The sequence below is a fragment of the Hyla sarda genome, chromosome 2 (assembly GCF_029499605.1).
Source record: "Hyla sarda isolate aHylSar1 chromosome 2, aHylSar1.hap1, whole genome shotgun sequence".
In the NCBI taxonomy this organism is placed as follows: Eukaryota; Metazoa; Chordata; class Amphibia; order Anura; family Hylidae; genus Hyla; species Hyla sarda.
In genome coordinates, this window is record NC_079190.1 from 275604137 (window position 1) to 275624284 (window position 20148).

Consider the following 20148-nt stretch of genomic DNA (forward strand, 5'->3'; position numbering starts at 1 on the left):
GTGAAACGGAAAAAAAATCAATGTGCGACAAAATTGATGAAAAAACACTATTTTGTAAGTTTTGGGGGCTTTCGTTTTTACGCAGTAAATTTTTCGGCAAAAATGACACCTTATCTTTATTCTGTAGGTCCATAAGGTTAAAATGATACCCTACTTGTATAGGTTTGATTTTGTATCACTTCAGAAAAAAATCATGAATACATGCAGGAAAATGTATACGTGTTACGCTATGCGCTTCTGTCTTACACGCTAGCCGTGAGCACATGGTCCCCTTACCTTCTGCTGCCGACGGGGCTGGGACTCGCATTGCTGGACGCACCCGCATGCGACCCCCAGTCCGTCACTCAAATGGTGTTTCTCCTGCCTCTGCTTCCGCCTCTCTGCTCTGGCGTGAGTGTCCCCGTCCCTTAGGGCGTGCGCGCACAAGAGCTTTAAGATTTAAAGGGCCAGTACGCTCATTAGTGTAACCACCTGTGTCTTGTTGATAAATTCCTCCACCCTCCTCAGTTCTCTGCCGGATCTTTGTTGCCTTGTGCCCTAGAGAAAGCGTTCCTTTGTATTGCCTTGCCACGTACCAGATCTCCTGCTCTTGTGTCCTTGACCTTGCTTCTCTGCCGCCTGCCTACTGAACTTCTGCTACGTCCCGACTACGCTACTGTGCCGCCTGCCCTGACCTACAGCTATCCTGACTACGAGTTGTCTCATCCCTTCTGTGCTTCGCATCTCCTCAGCCGCCTGTGTGCTTGAGCCATTGCCGGGGGTTACGACCTGGGTGTCGCCTGCAGCAGCAAGCCCACTCTGCTTTGTGGCGGGCTCTGGTGAAGACCAGCGGCACCTTAGACTCCGTTCCCTGGCACGGTCCGAGTCATCTGCCAGACAGGTCCAGCAGATCCACATCCACCGTAGTTCCTGTCTTCAGAAACGTGAGTGTTACAGTAAGATCCGGCCATGGATCCCGCTGAGGAACCCCTGTCTGAAGTTGCGGATCTTTCCTCCATTGTGATACGTCACTCACAGCAGTTGTCCCGACAGGCGCAGCAATTTTCTCAACTTGCAGCCATGATGCAACAGCTTTTGGCCTTGCAACAGCAGCAGGTACCTCAATCTGGCCCACTCCCTCCTCCAGCTCCTGCAGTCTCTCCTGGCTCCCAGCTGCACCTGCCTTTGCCTTCCAAGTATGATGGGGATTCCAAGTCATGCAGAGGCTTTGTTACACAGTGCTCCATGCATTTGGAGCTCATGTCTGAACTGTTTCCAACTGAACGTAGTAAGGCGGCCTTTGTCATTAGTCTACTTTCTGGCAAAGCCCTGGCTTGGGCTGCACCCCTTTGGGACTGTGGTGATCCTGTATCCTCCAATTTGTCTGCATTCTTGGCCGAATTTCGCAGTGTCTTTGAGGAACCCGCACGTGCCTCTTCAGCTGAGACAACATTGCTGAATCTCTGTCAAGGAGATTCTACCGTTGGTGACTATGTAGTTCAGTTCCGCATTCTAGCCTCTGAACTCGCCCAAAGGCAGGAGGAATTGCGCTTTGAGAGGGAATCTGCCCACCTGACACCTGTGTCCCAACGTTCTCCTCTTCTGTCTCTTGCACCTCTTGCCAAAGAGGTTATACAAGGAGATCATCCTCGTCTTACGCAGCAGGAGAGGTCACAACGACGCAATGAGAATTTGTGTTTGTACTATGCTAGCCCGGAGCACTTTCTCAAGGACTGTACCATACGTCTGCACCTAGGGTATGTGGGAGAGGCATCCCTGGTCGTGAATTCTACTTCTCCACGCTTAACTATTCCTGTACAAGTCTTTGCTTCAGCCAAGTCTTCCTTCAGCGCTACAGCATTTTTGGACTCCGGATCTGCAGGTGACTTTATTGATACGGCTTTAGTCCATAAGTATCATCTTCCTCTTACTCGTCTTGCCAAGCCCTTGTTCATCTCCTCTGTAAATGGACAAAATCTGGACTGTAAGGTTTACTTCCATACTGAATCTCTCGTCATGCAAGTGGGAGTATCGCATAAAGAGAAGATTGAATTCTATGTTCTGCCACACTGTACTTCTGAGATTCTTCTTGGTCTTCCTTGGCTGCAATGCCATTCCCCGCTACTGGATTGGAGAACTGGAGAAATAATTCGCTGGGGACAATCCTGTCAAAATTCTTGCCTCCAACCTGTTCTGCGTAAAGTTGTTTCTTGTCTTCTACTTTTACCTGGCCTGCCGCCACCTTACCAAGATTTCTCGGATGTCTTCTGCAAGAAACAGGCTGAATCTCTGCCTCCACATCGTCCTTACGACTGCCCTATTGATCTTCTGCCTGGTACCACTCCTCCTCGTGGGAGGATATATCCTCTTTCAGTTCCTGAGACCAAAGCCATGGCTAAGTATATCCAGGAGAATCTCCAAAAAGGATTTATCTTTAAGTCCTCTTCTCCTGCTGGAGCAGGTTTCTTCTTTGTAGGGCAGAAGGATGGCTCACTCCGTCCATGCATTGACTACAGGGGACTTAACAAAATCACGGTAAAGAACCGTTACCCTCTACCTCTTATCTCAGAACTTTTTGACCGTTTACGTGGCGCCAAGGTCTTCTCCAAGCTGGACTTATGCAGTGTGTATAACCTCATTCGTATCCGCAAGGGAGATGAATGGAAAATGGCCTTCAATACTCGTGATGGACATTTTGAGTATCTTGTTATGCCTTTTGGTCTCTGCAATGCTCCAGCCGTTTTCCAGGAGTTTGTTAATGATATCTTCCGTGATCTTCTTTACACCTGTGTTGTCGTATACCTTGATGACATCCTGATCATCTCTCCCAACTTGGAGGAGCATCGTGCTCATGTTCGCCTGGTTCTTCAGAGACTACGGAAGAATCATCTCTACGCCAAATTGGAGAAATGCCTGTTCGAAAAGTCTAATCTTCCATTTCATGGCTACATTGTCTCTCATCAGGGCCTGCAGATGGATCCAGATAAGTTATCTGCAGTTTTGGATTGGCCTCGTCCCTTGGGCCTATGTGCAATTCAACGCTTTCTGGGATTCGCTAACTATAATCGTCAGTTTATTCCATATTTTTCATCCTTGGTTGCTCCTATTGTAGCCTTAAGGAAAAAAGCATCCAATCATAAGTCCTGGCTTCGAGAGGCTGAAGAGGCCTTCTCCCGTTTAAAGTCTGCGTTTGCCTCCGCTCCCGTGCTTACAAGACCTAATCCAGAGAGGCCCTTTGCGTTGGAGGTTGATGCCTCTTCTATTGGAGCGGGTGCCGTCCTCACACAGAAAAACGCCAAGGGCAAGAGTGTAACTTGTGGGTTCTTCTCCAAGACTTTCTCTTCTGCAGAGAGGAATTACTCCATTGGAGATCGTGAACTTCTCGCTATTAAGCTAGCTTTGGGGGAATGGCGACATTTACTGGAAGGTTCTTCTCATCCGGTCAGCATCTACTCCGATCATAAGAATCTTCTATACCTTCAGTCAGCTCAGCGTTTGAACCCCCGCCAGGCAAGATGGCCACTGTTCTTTTCACGTTTTAACTTCTTCATTCACCTCCGTCCTGCAGACAAGAACATCAGGGCTGATGCACTCTCCAGGTCCTCTGATGTCATTGGTTTGGACTCCACGCCTAGGTACATTATTCCTCCTGACCGTTTGATTCCTGCCGCTCCTGACGAGATTCAGAAAATTCCTCCGGGAAAATCCTTTGTGCCCACCAGATTGAGACGCAAGGTCTTGAAATGGGGTCATTCTTCTTTAACAGCAGGACATCCTGGAATACGCAAGACCCTACATCTTATTTCCTGGCACTATTGGTGGCCCCATCTTGAATGTGATGTTTCTGATTTTGTTCGGTCCTGTGTAACTTGTGCCCCTGACAAAACTCCTCGGCAAAGACCTGCAGGCCTCTTACAGCCTCTACCCATTCCGGAGACTTCCTGGTCCCATATCGCCATGGATTTCATCACCGATCTGCCACCTTCTCATAATAACACCGTCATCTGGGTCGTGGTAGATCGGTTTTCCAAGATGGCTCACTTCATTCCTCTACCAGGTCTTCCTTCTGCTCCACAGCTGGCGAAGTACTTCTTGTTGCATGTCTTTCGTTTACATGGTCTTCCACAGCATATCCTTTCGGATCGAGGTTTGTTTGTTTGTTTCTAAGTTCTGGCGGGCCCTTTGTAACCGTCTGGACATCAATCTGGACTTCTCCTCGGCCTACCACCCTCAGTCCAACGGTCAGGTGGAAAGGGTCAATCAAATCCTTGAGACTTATCTTCGGCATTTTGTTTCAGCTCGCCTAGATGATTGGGTCGACCTTCTCCCCTGGACTGAATTCTCATATAATCTTAAGGATTCCGAGTCCATGAGGTCGTCTCCCTTTTTTGTTGTATACGGACTCCATCTCCGTCCTCCTCTTCCTCTCCCAGTCTCCTCCGGTGTGCCTGCTGTTGATGAGCTGGTTCGTGACTTCTCCACCATCTGGCAACAGACCCGACAATCATTGTCCCAGGCTTCTTCACGCATGAAGGCGCAAGCGGATAAAGGTAGAAGACCTCCTCCGTCCTTCTTTCCTGGTGACATGGTGTGGCTTTCATCCAAATAGATCCGCTTCAAGATCCCCTGTTACAAGCTCAGTCCCCGCTACCTTTGTCCCTTCCAGATTCTACAAAAGATCAATCCTGTCTCCTACAAACTCCGTCTACCTGCTAAGTTACGTATTCCCAATTCCTTCCACGTCTCTCTCCTCAAGCCTCTTGTTGTAAACCGGTTTTCTCAGAAGAATCCTCTCCCAACACCTGTCTCCGGCTCCTCAGATGTCTACAAAGTTAAACAGATCCTTTCTGCAAAAACTGTGAGAGGTAAACAATTTTTTTTGGTTGAGTGGGAGGGTTACGGTCCTGAGGAGTAATCTTGGGAACATGAGGAGACTATCCTGGACCGTGACCTTCTCAGGAGTTTCCTCCCTCGTAAAAGGAGGGGGAGACCAAAGGGGGGGGGGGGTACTGTTACGCTATGCGATCCTGCCTCACACACTAGCCGTGAGCGCATGGTCCCCTTACCTTCTGCTGCTGACGGGGCTGGGACTTGCATTGCTGGACGCACCCGCATGCGACCCCCAGTCCGTCACTCTCCAGGTGTTTCCCCTCCCTCTGCTTCCGCCTCTCTGCTCCGGCGCGAGTGTCCCCGTCCCTTAGGGCGTGCGCGCGCCAGAGCTTTAAGATTTAAAGGGCCAGTACGCTCATTAGTGTAACCACCTGTGTCTTGTTGATAAATTCCTCCACCCTCCTCAGTTCTCTGCCGGATCTTTGTTGCCTTGTGCCCTAGAGAAATCGTTCCTTTGTATTGCCTTGCCACGTACCAGATCTCCTGCTCTTGTGTCCTTGACCTTGCTTCTCTGCCGCCTGCCTACTGAACTTCTGCTACGTCCCGACTACGCTACTGTGCCGCCTGCCCTGACCTACAGCTATCCTGACTACGAGTTGTCTCATCCCTTCTGTTCTTCGCATCTCCTCAGCTGCCTTTGTGGTCGAGCCATTGCCGGGGGTTACGACCTGGGTGTCGCCTGCAGCAGCAAGCCCACCCTGCTTTGCGGTGGGCTCTGGTGAAGACCAACTGCACCTTAGACTCCGTTCCCTGGCACGGTCCGAGTCATCTGCCACACAGGTCCAGCGGATTCACATCCACCGGAGTTCCTGTCATCAGAAACGTGAGTGTTACAATACTTTAAAATGGTCATTTTCTGACCCCTATAACATTTTTATTTTACTGTGTTCAGGGCGCTATGAGGGCTCATTTTTTGCACCCTGATCTGAAGTTTTTAGCGGTATCATTTTTGTTCTGATCAGACTATTTGATCACTTTTTATTCACTTTTTTGTGGTATAAAAAGTGATCAAAAATGCGCTATTTTGGACTTTGGAATTTTTTTTGCGTGTACGCCATTGAACGTGCGGTTTAAAAAGCGGTATATTTTTATAATTCGAACATTTCCGCACGTGGCGAAACCACATATGTTTATTTTTATTTACACTGTTTGTTTGTTTTTATTCTTGGAAATGCAGGGTGATTCAAACTTTTATTAGGGGAAGGGATAATTCAAAGGTTTAATGATTTTTTTTACACTTTTCTTATGCAATATTATAGCTCCTATAGGGGGCTATAACATTGCATTAACTGATCTTTAATACTGATTGATGCATCTACATAGGAATGGATCAATCAGTGTTTTCGGCAATTGATTGCTCAAGCCTGGATCTCAGGCTTGAAGCATTCAATCAGCAATTGGACAGCGCAGGAGAAGGTAAGAAGACCTCCTCCTGTGCTACAGCTGTTCGGGATGCCGCAATTATGCCACGGCGATCCCGAACAGCTCCCTGACCTAGCCGGGCACTTTCACTTTCGTTTTTAGCCGCGCGCTATTAGCGGCAGGTCCCGGCTTCACTATGACGCCGGGCCCGCCGCGATATGATGAGGGGTCGCCGTGTGACCCCGTGTTATATCGCAGGACCGGGACTCATGACGTACGCGAACGTCATGGGTCCTTAAGGGGTTAAAGGGGTACTCCAGGGGAAAAAAATATATTTTCAAATCAACTGAAGCCAGAAAATTAGGCTGAGTTCAAACCACGTTTTTGCAATACAGTTCCCGTATACATTTTCAATTTGAAAACCGTACGGAACCGTATTGAAAACCATATGCATTGACTCTCCATTGAAAACTGTATGCCAAAACCTGCATAAGGTTGTGTCCGTTTTGCATCCTGTAAGTTTTTCCAGTTTTTTTCCCGTACCCAAAACCGTAGCCTACCATGGTTTTTGATCTGGGTGAAAAACCATATTGAAACGTATACTTTTTTTTTTTTTTTAACATGGGAGTCAATGGGAACTGTATAGAACTGTATGTGCATACGGTTCCATCTGGTTTTCACCATCCGGTTTTTGACTTTGCACAGTTTTTTTTCTTGGAATTTCAATCAAACAAGTGAAACTTTATTCATAATGGAGTGAAAAGTTAAAAACGTATACGTTTTTTTTCTTAAAAAACGGATGCAACCGGACATCATTTTTCAAACCGTATACGGTTTTAAACCGTATACCGATTAAAATTTGTATACATGTTTTGATACAGTTTAGTCAGGTTTTGAGGAATCCTTTTTTTTTAATCAAAAACCTGATATGGGAACTGTATTGCAAAAACATGGTGTGAACCCAGCCTTATACAGATTTATCAGCTGCTGTATTATTCAGAGGAAGTTGTGTAGTTCTTACCAGTCTGACCACAGTGCTCTCTTTGTTCACTTTTGTTCATGTCAGGAACTGTCCGGAGCAGGAGAGGTTTGCTGTTTCGATATGGGGATTTTCTCCTGCTCCGGACAGAGGTGCATCAGAGAAAACTATGGTCAGATTTGAAAGAACTACACAATTTTCTCTAGAACATACAGCAACTTATAAGTACTAGAAGTGTTGAGATTTTCAAATATAAGCAATTTACTAATCTGCATAACTTTCTGGTACCAGTTGATTTGAAAAAAAATGTTTGCCTCCAGAGTACCCTTTAATATTCTAATGTTCTGCATGTAGCCTTTGCAGCTAGTTAATACATTTTGTAGTCCCCTAGCAGTTCAAAAAAGGTTCTAAATGTTTATAACATTTTGCAATGTAGAAAAAAACATCCTGTTGCTAATACGTAGGATGAATTGATGAATTTTATTCCTGTTACATCTCTAGTTAGTACTTGGGGTACATAATGGTGTAAAAGTGCTGTTGGACTTTACACATGAGTCCTACTGATTGACATGACTACCAATTGCATCAAATAGTTTACAGACTGCATTACCTTGGCATCAAAGCTAAACCTTGAAACAGGGATGTTTTCTGGACCACCATGGGCATCAAAGTGTTTGCAGCCGGCGTTGGCTTTGATATAGCGGGGATGGTCTCCCTGCAGTCCTTTTACGAAAGCTGCTGCCAGAAGTCCACTGAGGTAAGGATCTTCTCCATAGGTTTCCTGAAGATAATACACACGGTGTGATAATCAAAAATGACATTCTGCTAAAAGGGTCACTTACTATTACTTACCATTTAGAGATAATAGAACTCTGAAAGCAGTATGCTTTATAGCATTAACCTAGCCACATTACAATTGCAAAACCCTCCCAAAAATGTGACTTCTTTATTGGATTTTTTTTTACATTTTGTGCTTATTTTTTAAAGTTATGTCCTAAGATAATGAATGATTATATAAAATATATTAACATTCAAAATTACAAAAAAAAAAAGAAACCAAAAATCCCTGAAAAATATGGATAACAAGCTTGGTTTAATTAATGGGTCATTTTTTGATTCCCGTTTTAAGCCAAAATTCTTTGGGACAGGAGTTAAAGCCATTCAAGTCTATCACCTTTATATATTTTTGTTAGTTTCTTCCTTACCTGATTTCTGCCCCACAGAGGATGCCTCATGATGTTTATAACAGGACTAAAGCAGCTAAGTCCAGTATGGTCATCATAGTTCCCGATTGACATGAAGTAGTTGTGTTTTGCTCTGACTTCAGTGGCTGTGGCATTAGCCACTTTTAATATCAATTCAGGGCTGCAGATAAAAGCTTAGTATTAGATGTTACCACAAAGCAACCCATAAGCAAGTGTAAAAAAAAAAAGAGACTGAGAAGACCTCTGTAAAAATATATATATAGTTTTTATTATTAATTAAAATACCTGAATGATGCAGCCAGACCTATAGCCTGAGGGTAAGAAGTGGAGTAACCAGGTGCCTGGACATCTCCCCTTAGACATTCTGTGTTCCAGTTATAAGGCTTGATACCCAAACGAGGGATAGCGGGAGCAGGTCCATTCTTCATTGCACCACCCCTTGCCATCTGCAATTGATAAAATGTATCCATAATAGTTTTACCTGCTACAGTATAAACCTTAAAGGGGTACTCCTGTGAAAACCTTTTTTCTTTTAAATCAACTGGTGGCAGAAAGTTAAACATATTTGTAAATTACTTCTATTAAAAAATCTTAATCCTTCCTGTACTTATTAGCTGCTGAATTCTACAGAGAAAATTCTTTTCTTTTTGGAATGTTCTCTGATGACATCACGAGCACAGTTCTCTCTGCTGATGTTATTATAATAATGCTTTATTTATTGTTGTCCTTAGTGGGATTTGAACCCAAGTCCCCAGCACTGCAAGGCAGCAGTTCTAACCACTGAGCCACCATGCTGCCCTTAGCATACATCTGCTATGCATGGTTGCTAAAATGGATAGAGATGTCAGCAGAGAGCACTGTGCTCGTGATGTCCTCAGTGTTCCAAAAAGAAAGGAATTTCCTCTGTAGCATTCAGTAGCTAATAAGTACTGGAAGGATTAAGATTTTTTAATAGAAGTAATTTACAAATATGTTTAACTTTCTGCCACCAGTTGATTTAAAAGAAAACATGTTTTCACCGGAGTACCCCTTTAAGGCCAAGTATAGTCTCTATGTATGATAAGAGAAATGCACATTATATGGTTTTCCAGAATGCTGCATTATACATTTTTTCTATCTATAAGAAAACTACCGAATGTTTCCAATTCTGCATGTAACTCACCAGTATCTATAGAATTAGATGGCAGAAAAAGGACAACAGTATTTATATATTGTAAAACATGAGCCATTACCTGTAGAACCATTTCTTCAAGGCTAAGCCGATCGATCAGGTCCCTCACACGGACTGCCCATGGCAGAGAGGGGTTCAAGAAAGGATAATCCTGCCCCAGACATCCTGAGAGCTGTAGTAAAACTATGGACATAGACACCATGCTGGCCTTAGCCATATACAATGTGTTGGACTCCATGCTTCAATTTCAATTATAAAATGGAAAGGAAAGTTTCACTATTAGGAGCAGTCACAAGCTGACATGAGGAAATTCCATTTGATACATCATCTATACAAGAGGAAAACAAAGAAAATGTTAATACAATTACAAAGAAAGATCAATTATTATTCACAAGGTGATCTAAAACCTTTCCACACTACATAAAGGCTGCTGAGTACATATAAGTGCCACTTTATATCACAGTTTGCTCATGTTTTAAGCCCTATTTAGAGGTACACTGCCCCATGTGTCTTCTCTTCCTTGGTATTTTTCCCTTTTTGTTGCATTACAACCTGGAATTCCAATAAATTTTAGATTTTATGTAATGGACCTCACAAAGTGGCTCAAATTGGTACAGTGGAAAGTAAAATACCTTCCTTAAACCCTTAAAGAAGTAGTCCCGTTAAGAATGTTTCTGTGCCGTAATCCCTGGGCAGCTGGCATATAAATCAACAAACTCTGCAGTCCTCTACAGCCGTCTTCTTCCTGGTTGCCAGTGGTCAACAAATCACACTGTGGGTCAGTTAATCGCCAGCCGCAGCGATGTTTAGCCTCGGCCAACGATAGGCTGAGCGGCAATGTAATGCATTGAACCCAGGTACCAGTAAGAAGACTGGTGCCAGTGAGCAATACATTGCACTGCCACTTTCTCTCCACAGAGCCATATGAGGGATTGTTTTTTGCACAACCATTTGTACTTTGTAATGACCGTACATTTTTATCGTGATGTACAATCATAATGTACAATGAAACCAAAAAAATATTATTTGTGGTGGGAATAGGCCTGTATAAGAGCTTGTTTTATAATGCCATCATCTGTAGTTTTTATTGGTTCCATTTTGATCTCTTTTTTTAGTTTTTTTTATCTCACATATGGGATGGGATCAATAATGTTATATTTTAATAGATCAGTCAATTCCACATGCTATGATACCAAATAAGGGAGTGATTTGAATTTTTATTAAATCTTTAATCAGATAGATCGGTGCTCTGTTATTAGCCCCTTTTCTTTTATAGGCTAGGTTAACAATTCCGTGTGTGGGGTTCTGCTGCACAGTCCACATTATGGAATTTCAGAGAAAGATATTGCTATTGATGGAAGCACTTAAAAGGTGTTTACATGACCAACATCAGTGTGATCACTGATGTCGAACAATGACTGTGAATGCTGGCTGCTAAAAGCAGCAGCCATCACTCACAGTATATGAAGCGAGCTCAGCTCATGAGCTTTCTTCATAGATTCAATGCACTGATGTAAATGTACGCTGTGGTACAAGTGGTTAAACAAGATCTGGTCCATAAATTGAGATGAATCAAACCAAAGTGTCACATGATCTGTCACATGATGTCAGTATAAATACACCTGTTCTGAAAGGTCTGCAACCGCCACTAAACAAGGAACATGAAGACCAAGGAGCTCTCCAGACAGGGATAAAAGTTGTGGAGACATATTGATCAGAGATGGGTTATAAAAGACTATCCTATACTATAAACAATGCATGGCACACAAATAAACCATTATAACAGAATTAAAAGAATATGACACAACTACAAACCTGATGAGAAGGATGCTCACTAAAACAGGCATGGAGGGCATTCATCACAGATTTTACAAACAGTCCCCCCAACATATGGAAGCAGGTTCTCTGGTCAGAGAAGACAAAAATTGAACTTCTTGGCCATCATGGAAAATGCTGTGTGTGGTTCCAAACACTTCCCATCACCCCAAGAACACCATTCCCGCAACTTCCTCTGTAGCATACAGCAGCTAAGTACTGGAAGGATTAAGATTTTTTTAATAGACAAAATTTACAAATCTATTTCACTTTCTGTGCCAGTTGAATTGAATTTTTTTTTCCTCTCTAGAAAACTCCATTAGGGTAGGGTCACACGTAATGTATTTTACGCTACGGATCTGCCAGTTATCCGACCCATAGTGTGCCTCCAGCTGTTGCCACCCCCTGCCCTGCCCCCTGGCCTGCTCACAGTGGCATTTCGCTGCTTCCAGGAGCAACAAAAGGGCCTGCGAGTTGCCGTGCGCATGCGCAGTGTACTCAGACATCGCAGCTGACAGTGGTTGATTGCCACTGCGAGCAGGCCAGGGGCGAGGCAGGGAGTGGCAGCAGCTGGAGGCACACTATGGGTCGGGTCACCGACAGAATCACCGGCGGATCCATTATGTGTGACCGTACCCATAGGGTATGTTCACATGAACAGGATCTGCTGCATATTTATGCTGCATATTTTCTGCAGCTGATTTTGCTACCCATTGAAGTTAATGGGTAGGCAAATCAGCTGCACAAAATATGTAGCAAACGTATGCAACTGCTCCTGTACGTGTGAACGTACCCTTAAGCATAGTATGGCCTGTGACGAATGCCATACAGTGGCATTTGTCACTCATAGAATACTTTTATGGCAAGATACTGTGGCAAAATATAATTTAAAGCCCCTGAACTGGACGCTAAGTGGGCAAATGAGCGGTTTTATCAATGCTCTTTCACAATAAACGCCCTATGTAAAAGCCAGCAATCAACCAACGAACGAGCAACTGACGAACAAGCTTGTTTGTTGGCTGATTGGAACTTTTGTGGGGTCATTTGAATTATCGCTATGAGCCACACATCACCCTGGATGAATGATTATTGTTCGTTCAAGTGGCCCAGCCATACAACTGATTGGACCTTGTTAAGGCCTATTGACGTTTTCTGGTCAGAGAGCGGAAGAAAGGACACTTTTTTGGCCTCTTTCTGGTAATGGAAACCTATGGACATGGGTAGCAGGTATGTCTGGAGCTCTCCCAGAGTACACGCTAGAGGGTCACATGTTGTTTTTTGAAGCGTATTTTCTGCCGCTGATTTTTGTACCCATTGGCTCAATGGGTGGGAAAATACAACTTGCCAATGTCATGATGTTATGAATATATGGACACTTTAGAGCCATACTGGGTTTAAATCAGTTGAAATAAATGAGTATGAGGCAAGAATTCCACTGAGGCTTAAAAACGCCAGAAAAACTGCAGTTTTTTTCTGTTGTTTTTACCTTTGTGTGGAATTTGCCTTTTTTGGCCCCTTTGGTGTTTTTTGTACAAAATTAGTTGGGTAACAAAACAAAAAAAAAGAAAAAAGGATGCAGTAGGGATGTAAAAAAATGTATTTAACCCAAAAAAATTTTTATAACAAAATTTTTACATTTTTGTTTATAAAGTGTGTGTGCGTGTGTGTTTGACTTTTTTTTTTTTTACATTTTTTATGTAGTACTACTACTCCCAGCATGGAACAGGCTGTTCAATGATGGGAGTAGTAGTACCTGTACTAATAGACATATCGCCCCGGTTGTCAGTCGTGACACCCGATGCAATCGTCCATAATATAGCAGAGATGCGGAGCGGCTCTATACAGCACTCGCATCTCTGCACTATACTCCGGCCAGTGATGTGAATAGAACATCACTCATCCATATTTTCCGCCCAGAGTGGTGATTGACCGGATGGTTGCAGCCAATCACCGCTCTCTGAGGGAAATATGAATGAGTGAGTGGCCGCCCAGAGTATGGTGCAGAGATGCGAGCGCTGTATAGAGCCGCTCCATCTCTGCAATAGAGAGGACGATAACAGTGGATGTCAGTAGTGATACCCGCTGTGATCTGTTCTTACCTGCAGGTACTACTACTCCCAACATGGAGCACACTCTGCTCCATGCTGGGAGCAGTAGTACCTGCATTTACAGACAGATCGCAGCGAGTGTAATTTCTGAAACCTGCTGCGATCTATCTATTAATGCAGGTACTACAGCTCCCAGCATTGAGCAGAGTGTGCTCCATGTTGGGAGCAGTAGTACCTGCAGTTAAGGAAAGATCACAGCGGATGTCACTCCTGACACCCGCTGTGATCCTCCTGTATAACGTATAGATGTGGCCGCTCTTCTATGATCCCCTGCACTGCCGTGTACATATACACATATTCCTATTTCCCCACAGAGAGTTGTGACTGGCTGGAACCATCTGGCCAATCACAACTCTCTGTGGGAAATATGAATATGTGTATATATATACGGCAGTGCAGGGGACCATAGAAGACCGGTTGGCCGCATCTATACATTATACAGGAGGATCGCAACGGGTGATCTGTCTATTAGTACAGGTACAACTACTCCCATCATGGAACAGTGTATTCCATGCTGGGAGTAGTAGTACTACCTAAAAATGTTGGAAAAAAAACACACACACACTACATTTTTATTATTGTCGGCTACATTTGTAGTGCTTTACCCACCCACATTAATTGATCTCTGTTTAAAAATTTATAAAAGAAAACTTTCGTCAATTTTTTCCATCACAACTGTATCTTTTTTATAATTTTTTTTAATGGTACCCTACGAAATTTTAATAAAAAAAGGTATCTCCATCACGTTTTTCGCTAAAGTCCAAAAAAGAATAAAAAACGGCTGAAAAAACGCCAAACTAGGTTTTGTCGGGCGTTTTGAAAAACCAGCTTCTGAGCCCAAAATTTGCTGAAAAACGCCAAAAGGATTAAAAAAACACCAAACTGAAAAACGCCAAATGGATCTGGTATTTTGCAGTTCACTATTGACTTGCAGCTAACATCTGGACGCGGTGTTTTTTTTTAGCATTTTGGCAAAAAAAAACTCAGTGGAATTCCAGCCTGACAGTGTTTTTTTTTTCCAACCAGGGTGCCTCCAGCTGTAGCAAAACTACAACTCCCAGCATGTCGAGACAACCGAAGGCTTTCCAGGCATGCTGGGAGTTGTAGTTTTGCAACAGCTGCAGGCACCCAGGTTGGAAAGCACCGTAGTGGTGCCGCAAAGGGCACTGGCTATACCCTTTGTTAAAGTGGTCAGACCCTCTGCAGTAACTTATAAAATATTCTAGCATTATCCAAGCACTAAAAGGATGTCAGCGGCCCAGTGCACAGATCGCAATCATATGATAGCCCTGTTTATTACTGTAGCAATGCCACTGGAAATGGCAGCATAGATCACCAAAGTGTGACACTTTATTATCCAAAGGGGGGCACTTAATCTGAAGGGGGCACCAGTATGCCAGGATTAGCATGTCCATAGGATCAGAGACATACATTACATAAAAACAATGTAATGGCACATACCTAGAACGTTGCTCCTGAATGACTTCCCTTATTTTGCTGCTTCCTATCCAGCTCTGATGAGGCGGAGCCGAAACAGGGCCATAAAAATCTTACCGAACTCCTTTTTTCTGTCACTTGGTGGCGCTGGAATGTAAGCTTGAGCCTGTACTTGTAGCTGGACATCTTGCAAACTTTAGTAAGAGCTGCTTTTGTCTGTATGCAGAACTGGTGTTGTCTAAAGTCAGGCTCACATTGCCTTTTTGCTCTGTCCCGTTCAATTTTCTTTTTTATCCCAAAAGGCCTCAAAACAGGTCAGAGCACAACTGACACCACTGGGTCACCACCTGGTCCTGACGGATCCTATGGACTTGAATGGGGTCCGCTGCAGTTTACCAGATAAAAAAATTTGTGAACGCACTATTGTTTTCCTCCACTAAACATCTGTTGTACCAACAGTCTGGCTGAAAGGGCTACATATAACAGGACTTAATGGGGTCCCCTGTGTAAAAAAATGTTTTTAATCAACTGGTGCCAGAAAGTTAAACAAATTTGTAAATTACTTCTATTTAAAAATTGTAATCCTTCCAGTACTTTACAGCTGCTGTATGTTCCACAGGAAGTTATTTTCTTTTTGAATTTCTTTTCAGTCTGACCCCAGTGCTCTCTGCTGAAACCTCTGTCCATTTTAGGAACTGTCCAGAGTAGGAGAGGTTTGCCATGGGGGTTTGCTCCTTCTTTGGATAGTTCCTAAAATGGACAGAGGTTTCAGCAGAGAGAACTGGGGTCAGACAGAAAGGAAATTCATACAGAAAAGAACTTCCTGTGCAGCATACAGCAGCTGAAGTACTGGAAGGGTTAAGATGTTTAATTAGGAGTAATTTACTAATTTGTTTAAAGGGGTACTACCGTGCTGACAACTTATCCCCTATCTAAAGGATAGGGGATAAGTTGCCTGATCGCCTGGGGTCCTGCCGCTGGGAACCCCCAATCAGACACTTATCCCTGTGATCTTCTGTACAGGGCAACTGCTCGCCCGACATCTACCAGCCCATGATTTCTACTATTGTGCAAGCCCACTAGATACTGCTACTTTTCACCAGCAGTAGATGTTTTAAAAGCAAGCAAAACACCAAATGGGGCCCTATAATCATTTTTGTTTAATCAATTAGAACAATTGTCTTTTCTTAGTAGTCAGGGACCAACTTACACATAAAGTAGCTGATAGAATGATGAAAAAATTTGAAGTGTTCAGCAGTTAGAGACTTACAAAATCCTTACTATTATGACTCATTGGGCACAATACATGAAATACCAGCAGCAGCAGCACTACCCCTTAGGTAGTTATCAGTAGCCTCCTTAGGTAGTTATCAGTAGCCCCTTAGGTGGGAATAAGTATCCACCTTAGGTAGTTATCAGTAGCCCCCTTAGGTAGAAATAAGTAGCCCCTTAGGTAGAAATCAGTAGACCCCATAGGTAGTTATCAGTAGCCTCCTTAGGTAGTTATCAGTAGACCCCATAGGTAGTTATCAGTAGCCCCCTTAGGTAGTTATCAGTAGCCCCTTAGGTAGTTATCAGTAGACCCCTTAGGTAGTTATCAGTAGCCCCTCAGGTAGGAATAAGTAGCCCTCTTAGGTAGTTATCTGTAGCCCCCTTAGGTAGATATCAGTAGCCCCTTCGGTAGGAATAAGTAGCCCCCTTAGGTAGGAATAAGTAGCCCCCTTAGGTAGTTATCAGTAGCCCCCTTAGGTAGTTATCAGTATCCCCCTCAGGTAGGAATAAGTAGCCGCCTTAGGTAGTTATCAGTAGACCCCTTAGGTAGTTATCAGTAGTCCCTCAGGTAGGAATAAGTAGCCCTCTTAGGTAGTTATCTGTAGCCCCCTTAGGTAGGAATAAGTAGCCGCCTTAGGTAGGAATAAGTAGCCCCCTTAGGTAGTTATCAGTAGCCCCCTTAGTTAGTTATCAGTAGCCCCCTTAGGTAGTTATCAGTAGCCCCCTTAGGTAGGAATAAGTAGCCGCCTTAGGTAACAATAGAAAAAAAAAAATTTACCGGGCTCCCGCGCAGTCCATGGCCTTTTCTCTTCTGTCTTCTTCTCTGGTTTGTGCTCCAGCGCATGATGATGATGTCATTCATGTGCCAGAGCGCAGAGGATGGAAGCCCGTGCCTCTTGTCGGCGCCTGCATAATATGGGTGGCCCACAAGAGCGATTAACAGGGCGAGGAGCCAATGGCTCTTCACTCTGTCAATCAGCCGAGCCCGAGTGCCGTGTTGAACTATAGGCGCGTTTGTAAGACGCGCTTATAGTTTAATGCGTCCTGGACCGGCCATGGAAGCAGGAGACCGCTGTGTAAACAGCGGTCCCCTTCTTCTGTGCTGCGGCAGCTGCAGGGGGGTGCAGCAGGGACCAGGGCCCCTTACTGGAGTACTGGCTGTACCCCCCGACGGGGGCCCTGGCTGTTACTAAGACTAACTAGACGCAACACAGAGCCAATAATCACCATTACAGGCCTTATGTTTCTCTCTGACATTGTTGTACATTCCAGTTACAGTGGTTAAGTCTGGTGGAAAAACAATACAGTCTCCCAATTTTTTGACCTTTTAGGGACTAATCATAAAAATGGAGTAAAAATTTAATTAACAAAATACCCTGGATCTGAACATGTTATGTGATGTTGACTAATATAAACCCATGCAACACAGGAAGATCTAGGAGTTAAAGGGCTTCTAATAAGATTCATCTTTATACTTTATTAATGCATTCTGAGTTCATATGGGAGGATCTTTATTCAGGATCCCAAATTTCCCCCAAAAAAGCATTGGTTTCCCTAAGTCATAATGGACATAAGTTTTTTCATGTATCAGAATGTGGAGCACTTCAATTTGACAACATCCATTGTACTAGTAATAGTACAAGTCCTAGTAATAATTAACACAATTACTAATTAAAAAATTAGTTAAAAAAATAATTTTTGCTATTGCTGAGATACGCTAAGAAAGTGCCAGATAAATCCTGGGGACTTTGTATATTATTTAATAGAACAGTAATTAATGAAAACATAATACAACAAAAATATCAAATACCTACACAGATAGGCACAAAAGACACAACAGCAAATATTCTGTGCACATCAAACTTGTAAGAAAAATTATTCTAGTTGCAAATATCAAACAAACATGTACAAGCATAAATACCTAAATAATCTTGCTTGGCATTAAAGGGGTTATTCAGGAATAGAAAAACACTGCTACTTTCTTTCAAAACCACTCCCTGTCTGTCTCCAGGTTGGGTGTGGTTCTGCAGCTCAGTTCCATTGAAACGAATGGAGCCAAGCTGTAAAACCACATCCAACCTGGAGAGAGACAAGGAGCTATTTTTGAAAGAAATTAGATCTGTTTTTCTAATCCTGGATAACCCCTCTAAAGGATTTGTGCCAGCAAAAACTAACTTTTCCCCTATAGGGGGGATAGGTGCTAAGTAGCTAATTGCAGGGTGGGGGGAGGGAGAGGGGGGTGTAAGTCAGACTGCTGGGATTCCCCCCCTCAATCTCCTGCATGGCGCTTTGGCTTTCCCCATGAATGGAGCAGGGGGAAAGCTGGAAATACACAAGTACAGCGTGGAGATGCATGAAGGGTGCATGCCAAACCCCACTCTGTTCATGGGGAAAGCCAGAACGCCATGCAGGAGATCACAGGTTTTCTCAGCAGTCTTACCTCCGCGATCAGCTACTTATCCCCTATCCTGTGGATAGGGGATAAGTTACTTTTCGATGCACAAGCTCTAATTCCCCCAAATTCACCATAAATGTGGCTGCTACTATTATAATACATCGATTTCATTTGGACCTGAAATGATAGGTACATTTTAATATCATAGATACAATTCTAGTTATACTGTGGTTCTTCTAGTAAGAAAGCATCCATGCAATAGTATATTTCTATTACATATACAAGCAAATAAAAATGAAGATCTTCACATGAATTTGATCCCTGTATTAGGTGAAAAGGTCACTGGAAAAAATGAATCTGAATGTATCTTCATCTGTTATCATCTTGAATATTATAAATTATCATAAGAATAGAGAACCAAAGAATTAAAGAACTAGAGAATCAAAGTTTCTAGTCTGTTGTGGCTCTAAAATATTCATTCCAGAGTAAAGATTACAAGTGGGAGAGAACTCCAGTTTATGTAGAACCAAGAGGCACGTCTGGCATGATATTTGACTCCAGGCACATAGGTTGATTTCAAAGTTGTGGACTGGCAGCGGTAAATCATTTGAGAGACGTATCATTTGTATTTCATACCACTCTCAGTAAAGAAAAGAAGGGGTTACTGTTGCTAGTTTTCCGTAGATAAGAAGGAAAAAAAAAATGTTTCCTTTGACAACCCAGATACAAAACATATAGCTCAGGCTTTTCCATATCTAGGTCCACCACTGATGATAAGAAGACACTTTTCAGACTCCATGGTATAGTCATCAATACATGGCCGTTACTGGAACTGTTCATTTTCAATTTCCGAAAAAATAGGTATAAGCCAAAATTTTAAGCTCAAAGTGACAACCAGTTCAGTAGTCTGTAGGACGGATCAGCATGGAGACAGATTTCAGGCCATGGCTGGGTCCCTTCCAATAATGCCATTTGATACTATTATACTTAGGTGGACCAGATCCACTTTTGTAATAGACACCATTTAAGTTGGATGGACCACAGGCATCAAACCACCAACCTAGGGGGACAAAGAATTTTAGTTCGGGAAGTGAACATTATTTAAGCATATTAAAGGGGTATTCCAGGAAAAAAACATTATATATATATATATATATATATATATATATATATAATCAACTGGCTCCAGAAAGTTAAACAGATTTGTAGATCACTTCTATTAAAAAAATCTTAATCCTTCCAATAGTTATCAGCTACTGAAGTTGAGTTGTTTATTTTCTGTCTGCCAACAGTGCTTTCTGCTGACACCTCTGCTTGTCTCAGGAACTGTCCAGAGTAGGAGCAAATCCCCTTTGCAAACCTCTAATGCTTCGGACAGTTTCTGAGACAGACAGAGGTGTTTGCAAAGAGCACTGTGGACAGACAGAAAAGAACAACTCAACTTCAGCAGCTGATAACTACTGGAAGGATTACGATTTTTAAATAGAATTAATTCACAAATCTGTTTAACCACAAACTTACTACAATTTGTAGAT

At 43.1% G+C, this 20148-nt stretch overlaps 1 protein-coding gene across 10 annotated transcripts in view; it reads right to left on the reverse strand.

The window, feature by feature from the left end:
* Positions 1-20148, reverse strand: part of LOC130356112 (angiopoietin-2-like) — a 137108-nt gene that overhangs the window by 32423 nt on the left and 84537 nt on the right. For 3 of the 10 annotated variants that reach the window (XM_056557165.1, XM_056557164.1, XM_056557170.1), the window contains one exon: positions 17827-19673. In XM_056557165.1, the coding sequence (XP_056413140.1) occupies positions 19513-19673 (161 nt within the window). In that variant the 3' untranslated portion in view covers positions 17827-19512. Of the gene's footprint in view, positions 1-7820; positions 7992-8415; positions 8576-8700; positions 8862-9647; positions 9915-11401; positions 11621-14970; positions 15018-17825; positions 19674-20148 lie in introns of those variants that run through there. The other 7 variants (XM_056557161.1, XM_056557157.1, XM_056557162.1 and 4 more) reach the window with 5 other exon arrangements.